General features: G+C 39.0%; 1 protein-coding gene across 7 annotated transcripts in view; it reads right to left on the bottom strand.

Annotated features, from left to right (window-relative positions):
• The window catches only part of sorcs2 (sortilin-related VPS10 domain containing receptor 2), a 284,595-nt gene that overhangs the window by 119,152 nt on the left and 144,572 nt on the right, over nt 1-20,871 (bottom strand). For all 7 annotated transcript variants that reach the window (XM_025062521.1, XM_025062513.1, XM_025062528.1 and 4 more), the window contains exon 3: nt 19,636-19,735. In XM_025062521.1, coding sequence (XP_024918289.1) covers nt 19,636-19,735 — 100 coding nt within the window. The remainder of the gene's footprint in view (nt 1-19,635; nt 19,736-20,871) is intronic.

Below are 20,871 nucleotides of genomic sequence, written 5' to 3'. Positions count from 1 at the left end.
TGAGGCTCCACTTGCCTTTTTATTTATTCCTCCATTCAGCAGAGCCCCCTGCGCCACATGTGTCTGGTCTGCATAAATCACGCCTTTGCACACTAACACACACACATACACGCACAGTGTGGGAAATATGAATGTATTGCATGGGACATAATACATGTGTGTAGTTCTTCAGTGAATGTTATCTCAGGGGGAAAAAAACAAACAACAAAAAAAAAAAAAACCGAGGCACATTTACACGTGTAAAAGGATTTTCTTCTCCTTCCACAGCAGCATTTCTTTTTTAGCTGCAAGACATCAAATTAAAAATTGACTTTCCAGAGTTTTTTCTTATAATAATAATAAATACTCAAATCTAACAATTTTTTCATTTTGCCGCTGAACGTGGTCGGAGAAGTGATAAGGTATTAAAGTGAGCACCATTAGAAAAATCGCCATTTTGGAAACACTAAACTTCTAGTATTCACCCTGTTATTCAATTCCAACTGGAAACAAGGTGATAACATTTGGATTGGTGCAAAAAATGTCATTATAATTTTCATAATTATTGTCACTTTTTTTCTCAAATAGAATTATTTCTCCAAATAAGTAATTTTTCCAATAAATAAAAAAAATTATATAAAAAAAATGTGGTTACACAGCATAGCGGTTAGCACGTCCACCTCGGAAGCAGAAAGCAGAAAGTGCTGGGTTTGATTCCCAGAGGAAAAGCATAATTGGTGCCTCCAAGGGGCAGCCTGTTGCAGCAGATCTGCTGTTGGTACAAGCATTTCCCAAATATGTGACTAATGAAGTTGAAATTTTAAAAATTATTATTAGAAATAATAATACATTTTGGTTATTTGCCAAATAAGTTTCAGTACATGTAGCCTTAAAGCCATATAGTAACATAGATTAGGTACAATCTCATGGGGTTTACTTTACTAATTAAAAAAACCCAATGGTGAAAAAGTTGAGCTTACCTAAAACATTAACTCCTACTTGGCCTTTTTTTTTTTTTGTCTTTTTACCACTCGGTGTCTGTGACTGCCAGTCCTTCTACCTTGATGCCTTCACACACAGCCAGTGTTTCTTTTTGTCCCTTCGTCTCTTTCTCAGTCAGTCTCTCTACTGTTCTCCCGTCATGTCCCTGTCACTTCTATCAATCTCAAACTCTCACTCGTTCCGACATGACGTCTCGTCACTCCTCCGTACTCCCTTCTTCTCCTTTACAAAGTTATCAGCTGGATCGAGAGAACCGAGTTGGCTTCGCTGCCTGAGCCTCACACTTCTCTTCTCTTCCTCCGCCCCCTCTCCCATCCACCTCCTCTTTGCCTTGCACCACACCCAGCCATACTGACTTTAAAGGCCTGTGAGTGACGCAAAGACTCTGCACTCTAAGCCAAAGTGACAGTTTGGTGTCAGTGCCAGGCAAGAAGTGCATTTGGGAAATGTCAAACTGTTGTATGTAAAGGTGGATGGTGGTGGGCCGTGCGTGAACACAAAGGATGATTGGCTTCTGCACCACCTACGAGCTGTCGAGCTGTCTGACTCATAAACTTTGCCTCGTCTTTTGGCCTAAATTAGATATAAAAATTCATGCATGCTAACGTATAGGGCTGCCATCGCTAATACCTGATTCCTTGTGGTTCGTGTCTTTCAAAGCTAAATACAGCTCCTGTTTTAAACTTAATGTCAAGTGGAGTGATTTCTGTGCTCAGATACTGTACCGAATAAAGTAAATAAAGTAAAAATACCACATTCTGACAACCTCATCTCTAAAGTACAAATATAAATTGGACACGACAAAATAAAAGATACAGCTGTCATGTCAGACTAGGATGGACAAAGTTGGGTGTGACGCTGATACACAATCATTTTTTTCCAGCTAATGAACCCGAAAAGATATGTGCTGAAGTTGTTCGTCAACGTCAACATCGAGTACATGTCAATTCCAATTGGCTGTAGATGAATTTTCTGACAACAAATCAATCCAGACATTTGGCTTCAACATATCGGTCAGTACTTCTCAAGTAGTGGTGGGGGAGGGAGGGGTGATAAACGTGCCGGGGTGGCAAAAACAGGAGGACTGGGCGTGAAAGGCTTCCAATGGAATGCTGGACATAAGTGTACCACTGCTGTAATGCTTGAATGATAACAAGCCTCCAGTCACTAGGTGGCAGCAACTCATACAGTGGTTAGTACAGATAAAAATACACGTTATCAGATTGTCAATAGTATTTCAATTTGGGAGGTGTAAAAACATTTCTGTCCCCTAGGGGGGGCATGGCAGAAAGCAATTGACAACCACTGATATAGATTATTATAAAGTAGAAGACAATTAATCATGATTAATCCATAGCCACCCTATGAATGCCCTAGATATAACACATAAGAGACTGTGTTGACTTTTTTGATGTCTCAGTTGAACCAAAGGCTATGCTATAAACCAGCCCATAATTAACAGGCATGCTTCATAAATGTAGAGCTCCTGTGGATAACTGGGGTTTGGGTTTCACTTCTGGATTGTTAATTCAGTGTAGCATTAAGTGAAGCATCAACGAGAAACTTAAGTTGGTTCTACTTTAGTAAACATGGCACCAAATGGAGTGAGGTTTGTAGATACAGCTGTCACGCTGGTGTTCCAGCCGCCTACCTCAGGCTTTGAGAAGAGACAGCTTTGTCTGTTTTTTTTTTTTTTTTTAAACACCTCCACACTGATAACGTGGTGATAGTGTGAGGCAGGGCAAGATAAGAGTCCGGCTCTTAGGCAACGTATGACGGAAACAACACAGCTGTCCTTTTACTCAGATGTTACTACATTTCAAACAACTTGGTATTGGATTTAGAGAAATGTAAGCAGTTCATTTATAAGAGGAAACGGCTTTATCATCTACAAATATGCCAAATTGGACACCAAACGATAACAAAGGTAAAGATAAAATTAAATACATAAAACAGACTACATATTTGTCTTAAGAAGGTTTGAGTTATCAGCGGTGGGGGTTGCTTTTATTAGTGATTCCCAACCACTGGCTCGGGGCACATTATGTGCTGTGAGAGTCAACTAATGAAGAAGGTCATTATGTGCTGTGAGAGTCAACTAATATTAAGTACTATTCCACTAGAACGCAGCAGAGGCTATAAAAGAAGATCTTGGTATGTGTATGTCTTTCTTCAATTCCTGGGAGTATATCATGGTTATGTTCATGAAGATCTTGGTATGTGTGTGTCTTTCTTCAATTCCTGGGAGTATATCATGGTTATGTTCAACTAAACAGGCCCAGGTTTCACACTGACTACATAAATGGTTAGTGAACTGAAACTAAAAGATTTTTTGTGACATTTTTGTTTGGTGGTGTACTATGAGTAACATATTGGCTTTTAATACAAATAGCATTTTTTAATTAAATTTTAATTCACATATTTTTTGACATTTTTGTTTGGTGGTGTACTATAGGTAACATATTGGCTTTTAATACAAATAGTGGCTTGTGAAGCTTTTTAACATTTTTATTCTTTTCTCTAGGTCATTTTTCTTATTTGCCTTCGTAAATAAGAAGTTGCCCTCACACGATGTAAGTCTTCTAGCCAAAGTGACAACTTGACATATCTGGTATGATAAATTATGTAAGATCTATTTGACATATTTAATAAACAATCCTACCATACTGTTCAACAATAAAGGCAATGCAGTGACTTCGGTTTCCAATTAGACAACACGCTGCTGGCTCGGCTGGTTAGTGCTTTGAGAGCAACGTTTTCATCAATCTTCTCTTTGATTCTGACTGTTATACCAATTAGCACAGATCAGATCAAAAGGCTTCTTTGATCGTTCTATCACGGCATATCTTTCCAGGATGAAACCTACTGTACACACACCAGACAAAGAATGTGCTGTGGTTAAATTGTGAAGCTACGGAAGAAGAAAGCAACAACAGCCGTGATCAGAGAACCAACAGAATGTTCACAGAACAGCGTTTCATCGTATGATGAACTTAAGAGGAACATTTTTTAAAATTTATTTCTCACAAGGCTACCAAGTGGAGTAATGGTTCCTTAAACATCCAAAGAACCCTGGTTTGAGTCCCACTTTGGCCTGCTGTGGTACGATGTACAAGCACCAATTCTCACCTATCCTTTGCTGTGGTACAATGTACAAGCACCAATTCTCACCTATCCTTGCGCCAAACATATATGTATTGTATATGACATATACATGAGTTTAACCTGTGTCTTCTATTAGTTCCAGCACCACCTTCTCTTCTCTTCTACCATATCCAGCAGCACACAGTATTTAACAGCATTCCAGCACCACCTTCTCTTCTCTTCTCTTCTACCGTATCCAGCAGCACACAGTATTTAACAGCATTCAGTGCTGCCATGTCATTAACCAAATCCAATATCCCATTACTATCCAATTATTACAATCACTGCAGGCCTGGGTGTCTTTTCAGCCAGGTCTTCAGCCAGAAATGCCAGGTCTTTTTTTGTCCATCATGTCCCTCAGTCTGTCCTCCATCTGTTCCTTGTCCATTTCATTTTTTAAATAAATATTTAAAAAGAAATGTAAAATTTGATTGTAGAATTCTGAAATATGTGCCCAAGCAAGATTCATGACCAAATCAAATAAAAATCAACAAAAAAATCTGCAGTAGAAAACATGAATGTGCTTCTACTTATGGTACTTATATGTTGGGAACAGCTGAGCTCTTCATGTATTGACATAATAACATACCTATTACATTATATGTGAAACAAAATGTTTTACATGTAGGTCAATTTTTCAACTATGACTTATGTACTTTTTGTATTCTATATGCTTGTGATAGGTGACATAGCGGCTCCGCTTGACAAGATGGAAACCAAACTTGATTCTCTTTGGTGTCAAGGTGAACGCGGCCTGACAAATTCATCCACTTCTATTCAGTGCCATTTGTGGTGAGAAGCAGAGAAAGTCATAGGTAAAATGATCAATTTTCCTGTTCTATATCTTGACTCCCTTCTCTTTCTCCACCTCCCAGTTTTTCTCTTTCAGTCTGAGACCAACCCCATCGACACATCTTTCTTGTTCCAAAGAATTGGAAAAAGATGAAATAAACAGGTGAGAAAAAAAAAAAAAAGCCCAGAGATAGAAGGACAGGGTGGGAAAAAAAAGAGAAACTGTGAATGACAGCAGTAGAGTTGACACATACATTGTGTCTTCCTATTGAAACAAAGAGTAGACAGTATTTGCAAAATCTACCACAATCCTAAAATTACCTCATAAAGTAACAAACAGCTGAAAGCAGTGGTTCCCAAAATTGCGGCGGGTTCCTCTTGATGGCGCAGGGTGTTGTGTGTGGCAATAATCCTAGCTACAAAAATAGATATTTTTACCGATTGAACTGAACCAAGCATAGATGTGTTTTACAGCCTTTTGTCAATATATCTACTAATGACTAAAATACACAAACTCTATCAAGCTAAGTTTTTCATTTTTCTGCATATAAATCAGCGACTTTCTTTTTTTAATAATTACATAATTTGAATTAGTCACAAATAAATGCAAAACGCAATCATCTGCCTGCTCTTATTTGTCTTTCTGTTCCCGCAATAAACAAAAAACTAGGGATGCCGGATAATATCGGCCGACCGATATAATTGGCCCGATATTAACATATTGTATCTACAAGAATCTTTATCGGTTTTTCCTCTGATAATGATAAACCCGATCACGCAATGCCTAGGTTTTGCCAAATGATTTGTGCTCTAAAAATAGTTTTGGGGAAAAACAACTGTATAATAAAGTAATCAACACTAGATGGCAGCATTGCAGCTCATTTAATTAAACTCATACTCATACAGTGGTTTCTACAGATAAATAAATAAATATTACCAGGTCTATATCGGTATCGGTTTATACCGGAATTGGAAATTAAGTGTTGGGACAATATCGGCATATCGGATATCGGCAAAAAGGTAATATCGAACATACCTATAAAAACATTTTGTTCTGTCATAATTAGCCACATTGTTTATTTATCTTGATTAATCATGATTATTATGATTAATCCACAGATACCATGTAATTAAGTTATTATTCTTATTATTAAAATGTATTAGTATCTTAACGACAACTTGTTTCAAAATCATTATTTTTAATCATAACCTACAGCAAGTCAAGTCAAGACATTTGAAATGAATGGAGTGCACCTTGAAAATAATTTTATGTTTAGCTATTTTAATATGATGTATGAGAAAAGCTGCAGTCTCCCTCCAAGCAGAACCCTTGCCTCACTGGTCAAGTAAACAAAGATTACTAAGAAGTCTTTATACTGTCGTTAGTAGAGTAAAACCAAGGCCTTGAAAAGTCAGCTTTGCCACTTTGCTGCTTCACTTTGTGTTGCATCACTGCGAAGATGATGTAACTCCTCATCGAAGGAAAAGATTTTTCAAACTGAGCTTTCCACCTGCTCTTGAGGAAACTCGTACAAGCGTACTGCAAAGCCCACCTGAGTGGATCCCAGGTGTCAAGAACCATCATTTTCATCAAGCTGATGGGCCTGAAAATGCACTCCAACGGCTGGAGTACTTAAATGTACACGCCTTAAAGTACGCCTGTCTTACCATAAATTACATCCCATAAGGAATGTGTCTAATGAAGTTAAGAAATGATGTGTCTGCCTGGATAAAAGGATTAACACTGGCTTCATTTTATGCACTTTAACTCAAGGCTTAAATTTCCTTTTGAAGTCCACTCAATTATTCTTCACAAACTGCATGAAGGGCAGAGAATCATTTGAAGATAGGTCCATTATGCAAAAATACACTATTATATATGTTCACATACATTTTCACGTTTGTTTTGATACATATGTGTATTTTATATATATTTGGATATTGATTGACAACTATTTAATTATAAATATTAGAAATACTAGTCAATATGATACAAGTGAAACATGAGATCCAAAAGTTAGGTATAAAGAGTCGTGCATCACTTTTATCAGTGATGACACTGATGTGTGGCAGCCTGTAATAATGGCCTGTAAAGGAAATTTACAGAGGACTACAAAGGTGCGCATTTCACCATGATTTACGACGCTGGGTTTCAGCTCCGCAAGTGAACTGAATCAAACAGAAGTGTTTGAGCAGCTGCAGGAATCGTGTTCGACAAGTGAGCAACACTTGGCATGGGGATAACCGTCAGGCTACTGAGCACCTGAGGCACCTCGAGCAGGGAGACTTTCCTAGGCCAAAACCAGCGATAAAGGAGCTAAATTTAGACCTGGATTTGTGCGCCACACCTAGAGCTTTCCTGGAACAGCATCTGCGGGGAAAGCAGTGCCAAAATATGGCCCGGAGAAAAGTCGGAAAAAGATGACAATGGAAAGGCAAACAGATTAAATGACACATGGAAGGGTTTCTGCACACAGCTGTGAGTGCACTGCAAGCTTTAGCTCATAACTGAATTTCCACGTAGCTTCACATTCTTTGTTTACACATTGGTGTAGTGAGATCATATTTTTCGCAGCAATGTGAAACTAGGAATAAACAGATACTAATGCCAATATTGGTATCTGGCCTGATACTTCATTCAAAAACTCAAAAAAACGTGCCAGTTCAACAACCCCATACTCAGAGTAACAACTAGATATTTCTGATACCTACGGTACCAGTATCAGGCCTTTAGCATTAGTATTCGAATTAAAAGTATTAGTGTAAAAGCTTTGCTCACTTTCTGTTCAGTTAGCTGCGTTAACCTTGGGAAAAACTGGTAATTTGTTTATCTGTACATACCACTGTATTGCTGCCATCTAGTGGCTTTCACTTTCATAAACAGCTGTTTTTCCCCCAAACTATTTTTAGAGCACACATCACTTGGCAAACCCAGGGCGTTGTTATTGAAATTTTCATTATCGGAAGAAAACATAACAATTCTTACAGATATTACATAATTATGCCAATATCCGGCTGATAATATCGATCGGCCGTTATTATCCGACGTCCCTAGTATTATTACATTTAATGTTATTTCTAATTTTGCTTAGTGCTTAGTTTTACTGATATATTGGCCCCTCTGTCCATTGCATTTTTTTAAACCAACTCAAAAAAGCATTAGTATTTTTAAATACTTCTAAAAAATATTTTCTTTAAAAAATTATCTTGAGTTTTTTGAAGACCATACCAATACCTTTTTGGATTGGACTACACAGTCTGAAAATGACACATTAAATGTTAATCTGGTGTACCCAAACTTTATCTGAAGCAATTTACAAATTTTACAAATTCGACATTTGTAAGTCACATACTAAGTTATTATAAAGTGTGGAATTAGAGTAGCATCATGAACATTTGTGAAACTTCTTTACTGGCGTCCCTGTGCACCTCGGGACATGACTAGATCACGAAGAGCCAGCGACAAAATGAACATGTCAGAGACACAGAGGGAAGTAAAATATGATCATCGGCTCAGAGTCATGTGTCATTTGGAGGCAGTGCAGTCTGATAGCTCGTAATGAATACCTGTAAAGTTGATACGTCGAGGCACAGACATTTTTTTTTTTTTACTGCATTTTATGGTAACATGTCTCTGCTTATAACCTATATTCAGCAAAACAAAAAAAGAATTACGCAGTTGAAAGGAAGTCTCTTCGACAAGTGAGCAAAATCCGCTTCTGAGTTCTCCCGCGCGCCTGAGCACCTGAAGGCACCTGGAGCACGAAGGGTTTTCTGAAGCCAGGAACAATGACGGAGGAACTAAATATAGGTTTTCATTTCTCCTCTACACCCTGAAGTCCCTGAATTACTGAACAGATTCCCGGGAAATAAAGAGCCTGCAGAGAAATGTTGGAACAAGGCAGTCAGACTGAAAAAAAAAAAAAAAATAGAAAGTGCGATACGTAGAAATAAATGGTTGAGGTGGAAAAATGAACAAAAAAAAAAAAAGGGAAGAGAACACCTTGTCAGACATGAGGGAAAAAAAGACTATCCATTAGTAACAGATGGATGACGGGTGGAAGGAATTTTTTTTAGACATGGTGGACAGCTTGGACAGGAGGATGAATAAAGGCAATAAAGTGATGGATGCCGTCTTTTGTTACCCTGATATGAGCGTTGCTGCATTGTACACAGCCTGCCGTGCTGGGTCTGTTTACTTTTGTGCACAGCACTGCATCTTACCGAGCCAGAGGTAGGGCTATAAAAAAATCCCAGGTAGAGTATATTGCTTTGATATTAAAAATCATACATCGGCTGGCTGTGTTCTCGCCCCTGTGACACATTCGGCTGAGACTTACTAGGAGACGTCAAACACTGAATTCTGCGGAGTTAAACCTGCCTGTCTTTGATCGAGGAAGGACACTGCAAGGAGATGAGTGAGTGTCTATTTTTAGACGCCACGAGCAAAAACAAAGGGGCTAAAGAATAATTATAATGTTTCTCTAGGAGTGGCTCCTCTACAGACAGTACAGGATGGGCATTGTTCAGAATTTAGAGATTCTTTTATAAATTGATTAATAAACCTATTGATTCCTTAAAATGAATCTTTCTTTAAGGACAAAAAAGGACAAAATATTGTTCAAATAGATTTGGCATTTGATTAAGACAAAAGTAAAACTCCACAGAAAAAAACATAAGAAAAAAACTCCTACTGCAAAAGATACACCTGCCACTTTCAACTAATCAGAACTGGTTCTCGAATTATATCCATAAGTATCAGCACATATTCTACATGAGGTAATCACGTAGGTCAATTTACACAGCATGAAACCTGGGCCTGTTTAGTTGAACACACTGAGATATAGTGGCAGGAATTGAATAAAGACAAGATTTTCTTACACAGTTTCTTGTTTCAGTTTCAAATCAACTGACACATAGTGGAAGGTCTCCAATGCAGTGAACATTGGTGTCACTACGATGTAAAAAACAATTTAAAAAAAAAAAGAAGTCCCATCTCTGTCCACAGTGAGACAGCAGATAGCAGTGTAAGTCAGTGGCTCTGGCTCATTGTCTATTGATTAGAATCAGTGGATCCAGGTCAGGTCAATCCATTTAGTCCCTGGCATTGAGGAGGTGAAAGCAGTAACGCTGACCCCTCAATGGCTTCACCGTGGCACAAGTGAACAAACACGGGCTCAGCTGGACGGAGCGGATGGGTCAATACCTGGGATCAATGCTAAGTCAAAGATGATCAGAGCTAATGTTAAGCCATAATCTGAATAGACTGGGGCAATATGAATCATGACGCCCTCCGGGGATTTGCAGTTGCCTCGTGGACGAGAGCAGTGAAAAGTAAAGCCCGGTCGACATGGATCGTTGCTAAGTATATGTCCTGTCAGTATAGCAGAACAACGCATGACCAGCATTGAGAGCATGTGGCAAAACTGAGTCACCTTTTTCTCACCGTTGTGTAAATGTGTACTCTGTGACCTGCAGATACCCAGCATGCATCGCCAACAGGTGAGGGGCAGCATTTGCGAGGATGAGTATATTTTTTTCCAAGGATAATGTTGCAGAACTGATAAATATTTATACAGGCAATGGACAAAATAACAGTGTTATGTAAAGTAATGTATCATAGCTACTGATTGTATAAAAGTGAATGTCACAGTTACGATTACTCAGATTACCAGATCGGATGATTCTGGTGTCACAATATGGCATTATTTAAGCACTGCACTGCACCCTGTATATTTGCTAGAAGTCTGCTATGTAAAACAGAGTTGTTAAACATATGGCCCACAGGCCAAAACCAGCTCGCTAGGATAGTCAATTTGGCATGCACGATGATTTTTGAAAATAAAATTAAAAAAAATTCATGTTCAGGAGATGTTTGGCAAAATAACATTTCATTAAATGTGAATATATACTAATACATATCTAAAATACTTGTATTTCTTTGAATGAAAACAAAGGGGGAAAACATGGACTTGTTGTTATTTACAGTTAATTGTTATGATTGTACTGGTCCATTTGCCATCTAATGAACTACAATGAGTTTGACACACCTGATATCAACCTACTCAACCTATTACTTCAGCAGCTATTAAAAAAAAGAAAATGTTTTTGTCATCTTTTTTTTAAGTTTAATGTCCAGGACACATTTTTCCATCAAAGTCTGTCTGGGGAATAAACACCACAGCATGCTGAATACTGAGCAATAGTACTATACTGTAATAGTACTAGGAATATTTTTATTCTACTATGCATTTTTTCGTTCATAATATTGATATCTTATCTAATAGTAATGTCTAAGCCTCAATATTGGAAGAATGACAAGAAAGAGAGACCAAGACAGTGGTTCCCAGTGTTGGGGTTGGGCCCAAGGGGGAGTAGAGCTGTTGCTTGAAGGGCACAGCAAGTCAAATGTATCTGGCTTTAATATTTATTTGTGCCATTTGTACTTACTATGTACTTACTGTACCTACTATGTTTCCTCACTCTGTGTATTTCCTAGTAAACTACATGGATGAGATATTTGTGATCATTATCTTAGTTTTAAGTGTTATCATCTCTTGGATTTCTCTTTCCCGACTGCCTTTCTAACCAACAGGCCACCCTGTGAAATCTAATAACAAATGTCTTGTGAATAAAGTGAAACATTTAGCTGTTAAACAGCCAACTGTGACAAAACCAAGTCTGAGTGACTTAGCAACACAACAAAAACCAAAAACAATGAAAATATAACAGCACCATAATGTGGTGCCAACTGCGACATACCTAGTGGTAACCGATATTGATTGCTCTCGCGACAGGTACTGTCATTATCTATATTCAACAAAAATCTGAAAGAGAACAACGCCCAAGAAAGTTTGAACGGCTTGCCAGAACTGTAAATTCACAGTTCAGGTTTGCCCTGCCTGTTGATACAGGTTTATTAGAAACGGTAACATTGGCTCACATTTGACTCGTCAACGTCTCCTCCATCCAAGAGAACAACGTGACCCTACAACTAACTTCCTGTTGCTGCGATAAAGCATGCAGACTCAAAATCGGACCACTGTAGACTTATACTATGTGGCAGTGAAGTGAAACAGAAACTGCTGCCCTCCAGCAAGTGATGCTACAATCCTCTGTGATCCAACTTTGGTTCCAACTGTCCTTGGGTCACTGTTGCATCACTTGATCCAGCCTCCCTATCGGCCTTTGCACAGGTCCTAGATCAGTGCCTAAGCAGAGGATTAAAAAGGATGACATGGCTATGGGAAGGGAAGAAGAAGAGTCGGAGAAAAAGTAAACAACAAAGGAACGGCTGGCTCCCATGCAGATACACTGTGGGAAAAGCTGGCATAGCTTTTAAGCCCCGAGAAAGTCTTTTCTGTGACCAACTTTAGGTGGATCAGTGGCAAAGCAATGGCTTCAAGGCAAGCTTAGTCTCAATCTTCAGTCTGCAAAATGTAAAGAATAAATATATACTTCCAAATTCACACTATCTGAAGGAAATGGCTTATTGCAGTGATCCCCAAACTTTTCTGAAGCCCACCATAGCCTTTATACATAGGACTACTGGTGAGGGCTGCAGCTATGGCTACAGCTAGTTTGTTTTTGCCATTTGCATTATCACTGAGTCAACACCTGGCAACATAGAAAGATGGATAGATGGATGGATGGATGGATGGATGGATGGATGGATGGATGGATGGATACTGTAGATAGATAGATCTATATTAATTCCTGACAGGTGGCTTCACAGCGATAAAGTATAAGCCTAAAAAGTTTAAAGATACAAATTCTCAAACTTATCCACCTCAAATAATTCTACTTAGCTGAATAATCTAAACGGTTTCTGTAGAATGGATTAGCCCTTTCACAGTTCACACTCCACTGCTCAGGTTTAGGCAAACCTGGTGTACTATGATGTGCATCGATAGAGATTAATGAGTTTAATTCAGTGTAAACTAAATTAGTTCTTCCCAGTATTTTCCCCAGGTGTAATCATCCATGAAATGCAACAAAAAGCAGAAAGCACATGCATTTTTTTCCCTCCCTTCTTCACCTTCCCTGCTATTTTACATCTTTCCATTAGCCGAATGGCTTTTATTACCACTGACCTGCTTTTACCATCATTTGGCTCATTATTACCTTCAAAGATGAGGCTTTGATGATAAATAGGACATTGTTGGACAAAGAGGTCATCTTTTCCTCGCAAGTCATTATCCATTTATCGTTCCGATTTTTCCTTCCTCCACGTGGAAAGCAGAGGACAAAGTGGGGACCAGATCGTGTTTCCACAAAGAGGAAGACGGCGATTTTTACTGAGACAGAAAGCCACGTTAAAATAACCAAAATTAGACTCCATCACTGGGCAATTATGACATGACCACATCTGAAACATCTCTCGTGTGTGAAGCTCTTTGAACAGTTAATCACAGAAATGCTCAGAGGTAGAAGTCTTCTCCTATTCTCTGTTTAAACCTTTTAAAAAATGCTTTTAAGACGTTGTGTCATCCCTTTATTCTGGTTTCTTTCAAGCTTAACAACTTCCTATTTATTTGCAAAAAATGACTGAAGAAACTGTTAGGGTAACCACTGATGCTGTTGCTCTGTACTGATATGGGGAAGGCATGACAAAAAATAATTGAGAACCACTGCTTTAACCCAAACACCTTCATATATCAGTATTGGTTGATATCAAAATTGGAAATTAAGTGTTCGGGCAATATCGGCATAACGGATATCGGCAAAAAGTTAATATTGCATAACAGATATCAGCAAAAAGTTAATATAGGACATCCGTTATTTTAAGTCAAAGTCAGACTTGTTCAATTTCTCAAAGTAAATAATTGCGTAAAGCAACTGTGAGTGGATAAAACTCTCTTGTCTTACAAAAAGATCAGTGTTAGTGGTTTGATCCCCAGTCTCTCACCTGGTTTGGTTTTCAGTAGTTTCAAATCAGACTATTAGATTGTTTGTCTCTATATGTGGTCCTAGAAAAATAGGTGAACAGAAAATAAATAAATAAATAATAATAATATTCTCTTTACAGTATGTGGCCCTGGGAAAGATAGGTGAAGAGAAAATAAATAAATAAATAATAATAATATCACACATTAATCTGACAATTGTTCCAAGTGCCCAAAATTAGTTTTAGGTTTTATGTTAATGCAGCCTGATTGGTTGACGGCGGCCAGTCTACAATTATAGACTAAAGGCTCCGGCCCATCAGACTGTCATACTGTATTGTGTGATATCATTGGTTTTCTTGAAGGTCAGACCTTTGTCCAGCTGAAAGTTTACAATTAAAATGTTACACATGGAGAAAGTGCCTCAGAGAGGGCACTCTGGTCTAATTACCCCTGAAGTGACAAACACTAAAAGAAATCAACGCTGACACTTTGATGGAATTAAAGCAGCCAATAAAACCACAATCTCTGGAAGAGTACGGGAGGACGGGGAGGCTGGGAGGGGTCTCACATACAATCGTTCTACATCTGCATTAATGCCGTTGTTTCGACTTGGCTCCTTTCCCGAAACTTCAAAGAGCCAAGACAGATAAGGGCTTAAAGCAGCTTAATTGGGGGACAAGACTAAAGCTGCCAAAGAAGGATGTCTGTAGCTTGTTCATTAAATCCTCATCCCTAATTTTGGACTTTCTGCACCAGGGATTTGGAGAAATGTGAACTTTATCCACTACACGGACTTCATTACCTTTACGTAACAGCTCTCTGTCTGTTGCAATACACCTCGTCTCCTCTTGGATTCATTTATCCAGTAAATGATGTGACATTTAATATTTGACCTTACATATATTTTCGATTTATGTTGAATTACAATTTCAGTAATTCCTGTTCTTGTGTTTGAATTTTTTGGATAAAATCCACAATTTGTTTGACCAAATTTAACTACATGGTTAAAATCAATAGGGACTGACTCACCTTGGACCTTAACGCTACAGTGAGATAATGCGCTATTATGTAGATTAGTGATGGCTCGATACTCTTTCATGTCCAACACTGTTATTGATACTGCAACTTGGAGTTTTTGGCAATACCGATATCAATCCGATACCTTCTTTTCTCCTCCACCATGCTGCAGACTGCCGTTGTTGAAGCAAAGGTGACCCTTTATGGCAAGTCCTGCAAAATTAAGTTGAGCTTTTGGGCTTAGACTTTGGATCGGACGGTAGTTGTTTTGTTTTTTTTTCGATGTTGGAACCTAAAATTTTGACCAATATCACATCGGATCAAGCCATCCCTAATATACAGTACAACACGGTCCAGTCCTGACAACCACTCAGAAAGCTTCAAAATAAAGATTCTGACTTTTATTTTCAAGTGTCAAAAATAAAGACCAAAAAAATATGGAATCGACCCAACAACCTTTTCTAAATGAAAGACAACTGATCCACTGTATCAACTAAACCACAGATACACAGTAACTCTACCAGACTAGTGTCTCACCATAACCCATCATATAAATGAGGTAGGCTACATTACCAAACTTACTGTTAGATGGGTAAATAATTACTACAAACTACGGTCGGCCGACCGATATTAGCATAATTGTTTAATATCTGTAAAAATAACTTAACCTTAACGGTTGTTCCTCTGCTAATAAAAACCCGATAACGCAATGCCTGGATTTCACCAAATATTGTGTGCTCTAAAAATAGTTTGATGCCCCGGCGACAGACCATTCATACGCCTCAGTGCTCTGAAGAACTTTTATTGAAACACAATCGCTCTAAACCTACCTTCTCCAAAAACTCATGCAGTGGTTTGCACAGATAAATAAATAGATATTACTAGTTGCTCAATCTTATTTAAATGCTGCCCCCTAGAGGGGCATGGCTGAAAATAATTGAGAAACACTGCTTTTACCCATCACCTTAGTGAGAAGGCAGCACTTAAATACCTTTACCACCAGGCCACTACTGCCCCACTATATCGATATCGGAAATTGTGGAAGTGTTTGGACAATATTGGCATAATAAGTTAATATCGGACATCCCTAGTTACTAACTAAAAGATACTCAGATTTGTAGAATCTGTTAATTTATTTTAAACGTTTTAGTTTTTATCTTCTAATGTTTATGAAAAACACTGGCATAAAAACCAGAGGTCGTTTGAGCTATTCATCAAGACAAATTGAAACAACTCCAATACATCACACTTATTTATTTATCCACTCACTACGGGCCTTATTATAAAAGCAATTATTTCACTGCTGTGCTCCACATATTCTTAGCTGCTGACTTTGAAAATAATAAAAATTGTGGTCACGGGTTACCGTTGGGGTTATCGATCTGTTCCAAAACATTACGGAGAGGAACAGGGAGTAAAAGAATAAAGGGAAGGAAAACTAACTCTGAGTTAGTCTAAGCAAGTGAGGACCAGAAAAGTGGGATCGTATTTACATAGCAACATAGCGACGCAATATCATAGTCTTAGTCCCTAAAGCAGACTGCAGTCCTGTATGTACTTTCTTTATTCCATAGTGGAGTTCGTCAGTGCTGCATATAAGCATCAGATCAACTGCTGAGGCTAAGTCCAAGCTAAGGCTAAGCAACATTCAGGATTATATAAAATTTCAGCTGTGACAGGTACAGAATGATCTCAGAGCATTTTAAACATGGAGAGAAAAAGCAATGAATGGCAGGGGATTAACATAATAAAAAGCAGTAAACACCAACTTGTGAAGTGAACGTGTGTACAGCATCCTTTGGCTCGGGCATGTGAAAATACTGTACGTTTATAAACACGAGAAGGTTCCTCGTTAATTTAACTGACCTTCAAATGATCCTTGATCCTGTTTCTTTGCGATTATTCAACGTTACTGAGTAAAAAATTAAATAGTGGGATAACAATATTATTTGAAAGAAAATTGCGTGGGTCTGCTATTTTTAATGTCGCCAGAGAACGTTGACTAAGAGACGGACTCTAGCCTGTCATTGGATGATAGGTGTTTCCGGACAACAAATGGCGGTTGATGTCAAATGACGCAGTAATTTAAAGTAACTAAGTAACTTTTACTCAAAGTCAATTTTAAATTTAGCATTTTTTTTACTTTTACTTGAGTAAAATGTAAGCAAAGTAAAGATACATTTACTTAATTTGCATTTTTAACTACTTCCACCTCTGACATCAGTAAACAATTCTGTCTGTGTGATCACTTCTAGTGTTGACCAACTCATTCAACAGAGCTGTCAAAGCCATAGGTACCATCAGGAATGGACTATTTTGTGTCCATATCAATAACTGGACCTTCTTTTTAACAATGCATTCAACACAAAGAAAAAAAAAAAGAAAACACGTGTCCAGTTGACAGCACTCCAGAGTTAAAGAAAACTGTTTAGGGAGCACAGGTTTGAGTCTCAAGGCCTCAGGATTTATTTACAACTCCATTTGCGTTGAAGTGAGTCAAGGGTCCTCGGAGGGAGGCGCCACCGCAAGGAGTCTCAAACCCATCTTGACGGAGCCCTCAATAAAGGGATGAGGAGGGGAGAGACGGAGCGGGTGACATTGTCTCTGTCTGAACGCTCACCTCTCCTTCTAATTGCCTCAAGTCCTATTGATTACTGCGGGCCCTCGCACCTCGCTGTGTGACCCCTTCGCACCAAGTGTAATCCCTCTGGGAGCTTACAGACCCACTGGCCGCCTGTTTTCTGATGTGATAAGCTGCATCAAGAACAAAGTGCACTCACATACGTGTGTGTGTGTTCCTCTACGTGCAGGTGTACTTTGTGAGTGTGACCGCTCGTGATGTGGATGCATTAGAAGGAAAAGATGAACCCACCAAAGTGTGGACCAAAGTGTTTGAGCGTCAACTGGGCGGATGCTATGTCAACATAAATCAACGCAACTAAAGACGATAATAGATAATAGATTAAAGTCAATGTTGTACATTGGTATTTTTCGATATTATTTCCAACCATCAATTTGTCGCTTTGTCTCAAATTCTGTCTTTTTTCTGTTAGCAAGGAGAAACAGTAGGCGAGGCGGCTACGAGCTTAGCCTAGCCTCCGACTTCACTCACTCAATTGCTGCATTTCCAGTTCTGTCCTTCTGTATCAAAGATATACATCAGAGATGACTGTACCATACATACCATACACCCCAACCTACAGTGCCTCCTATATATTTAATTAACAATGAAAAGTTGAGTCAGAAGAGTGCTGCACAACAGGTGGCAGTCTTGAGCCGAACCTTTATGTGTTCAATATTGGCCAAGAAGTCACAAAACTGACGTGCATTATGGGAGATGTAGTTTGTAGTGAACACATGCTTGATAAGAATCAGAAATTAAGAATCGTTGGTTTTTCACCATACATTTTCCACGCACAGAATTTGACCACGGCATGTAACCCATTCAATAAACATTAGTATAAACCAGGCATGGACAAACTATGGCTTGGAGGCCAGATGCAGCCCATTTGACTTTCTAATCCGGCCAACCATACTTGTCCAAAATGTTATTAATTTATATTATCATCATACTTCTGCCTTTCTTCTGCAATGCTTGCATTTACCCAATAGATGGCGTTGGAAAAGCTAAAAGCATTTTAGCATTTTAGCCTTTACGCAAGACTTTTACATGTCATTTATCTTAGTTCACATTAACGCTCCCCATCTGGGCTAGACTGTACTACAGACTTTTATTTTAAGACAATTGTACCCATCTTTAGCTCATGTGGGGCACATTAAATGATGTAATGGCAAGGATTTGGCCCGCATGTTTTTTAAATGTCAGTAGTAAAACAATGAAAAGAACTAAATTTGAGCTTCTTAGAAAGCCTTCAATTTAAAATTGAATTTCGTTACCACTGTGTTGTATGTATAATAGTTAGTCTCTTTTGCCATTTGGTTAAAATAAAATTACATTAATTGATTGGTAAATCTCTGAAGGAGTCAGCGCCTAACTTGCGAAAATGCCAGTGAACACAACACAACCCCATTTGCAGAACCCTTATTTACAATAAGCCCAAATCCTATAGCGAGAGCAGCAGTGGCAAACACAGCCATTTAGATTAACAGATTCAAGCGGTGTGTTGATCCTGAATGCCCATCAAGTCCTGAAGGTGTTTTCAAGCAGACACCTTCCTGTCACAACAAACTGCCACCTCCTCACCCGCCCCTCTCTAAATCTTGCAGTCCTTGAGGGAAATTAAGACTTCCATTTCCAGGCAATTAAAGGCTCTCCTTCCCGTCTGGCCTACATTTAGTCTGTGTCTGCATGTGATAAGATGAGATGGTAGATCCCACGCGGATATTTAGAGTGAAGAGGAGCAAAAACGAGGAGAAGTGACTGGATCTAATCCCCCCCTTCATCTCTCCTATGATTGGTGGGACGCAGGACCGTGACGAAGTGGGCTGCCAATTAACCAGGCTGCCACAGTTGGCAGCACCTCTGTGCAGTATCTTTTCTTCGATCTCCAATTTTTTTTCTTATTTATTACTTTAACCCTTCCATTGTCCTTTGCATTTTCTACACACCCAGTGTCCTCACAACAGGTTTGCATCCTTTCCCAGAATAAGAGTATGAGGAAAAGTTGACACAAGCCGTTCAATACAGCAGCACGCACACACGCACTCAAACAAATCCTTATCCTCAGCGGGTCCTTCTTATCTTAAAAATTCATTTAGATGAACAGTTTTTTGTTCAGGTATTTGAGTTTTCACCATCATTTATCATTTCAACTTCACACCGGTCTGAGAAACAGTGAAATCATCGTCCTACCTTTTTCTTGTTGGTTGGGCAGATGAAAAAGCTATTCACAATGATGGTTGTCCCGGGCACCAGGTTCAGTTTTGTGTATGTAGTACCATAGTCTGAAGACCTGAGAAGAAAGAACAGTGGTATTAAGATCAGGATGAAGATTAAGAAGTCGTTTGTTTGTCCCACAATAAGGACATTCACGATAGTGTGAAAACAGAATATTTCTTGGTTTCTATTTCTTAATCCCTTCAATATCACAACATCCATATGGAAGTGCATGATGAAAATAACTTAAAGAACCAGAAACAGTGCCTCTCTTATTGTTTGTCAACGTGACTGAACTAAAGTGACTGCAGTTCAAGTCGATCTGTCACTGATGAAGGAAGATATCGTCTGCAAAACCCCCTAGAAGAACACCTACCTGCTTGTTCTGTCAACCCGCCACAGGGCTTTATATCAGCTCTCGGCTCATCATATCACCACTCTGTGCTCTGAGGTGTGAACTTGGCAACAAATCAGCAAATTTCTGGAAAACCTGTCATTACTACAACAACGCAAAAACAGCCCGAGGCTAGCGATGAAATACCAGCCAATCGGCAAAAACTGTCAGATTTAAGAGCAGGCACTGAGTGCTGTTTGTTTTGAGATTGATAGCTTGCTGCTAGATTGGTTTTGTGGTCCAGTTCAGTCTGCGTCTCAGTCAGTGAACAGAGCAAGGGCGAGTTTGTGACAGGTTTTGAGACAAACGATTTTCGTCTCGTACTTAAAATCCGAGCCAGAACAACAAAAAACTAAGAATACCCACGGGAACCATGGAGACAGAAGCTAAGTGCAGCAAATACTTATCACAGGCAGAATAAGCCCACACTACTTAGGTGGAGGTTGAGGGTTCAACAGGAGGGAGCCAAGAAGGGGAGATGTTGATAAGAGCTTGTGACGAAACCGCACGTCACGATCATTAAAGTAGAGAGAGAAGATCTTTGCCCAGTGGGAAATCAGACACTGCCAGACACACAAAATGAGACAGAGAGACACCTGAAGCCCCAGCCCAGTCCTTTCAGCAATCAATTCCCCAAGTGTTCTAATAAAGTTAGAGAAAATGAAGTGGTCTAGCACAGGTGAAGTTTTTCTCTGTGCCCAGCCAGCAAGTGTTTCTCATTTTCTTTGCCGACTGGATGCACCAGTTCACCAGGGATTGGTCAGATCTACCACTACAACTAATGGCTAAACACACACACACACACACACACACACACA

The sequence above is a fragment of the Cynoglossus semilaevis genome, chromosome 1 (assembly GCF_000523025.1).
Source record: "Cynoglossus semilaevis isolate Cse_v1.0 chromosome 1, Cse_v1.0, whole genome shotgun sequence".
NCBI classification, from domain to species: domain Eukaryota; kingdom Metazoa; phylum Chordata; class Actinopteri; order Pleuronectiformes; family Cynoglossidae; genus Cynoglossus; species Cynoglossus semilaevis.
This window is presented reverse-complemented; position numbering and strand designations above follow the sequence as displayed.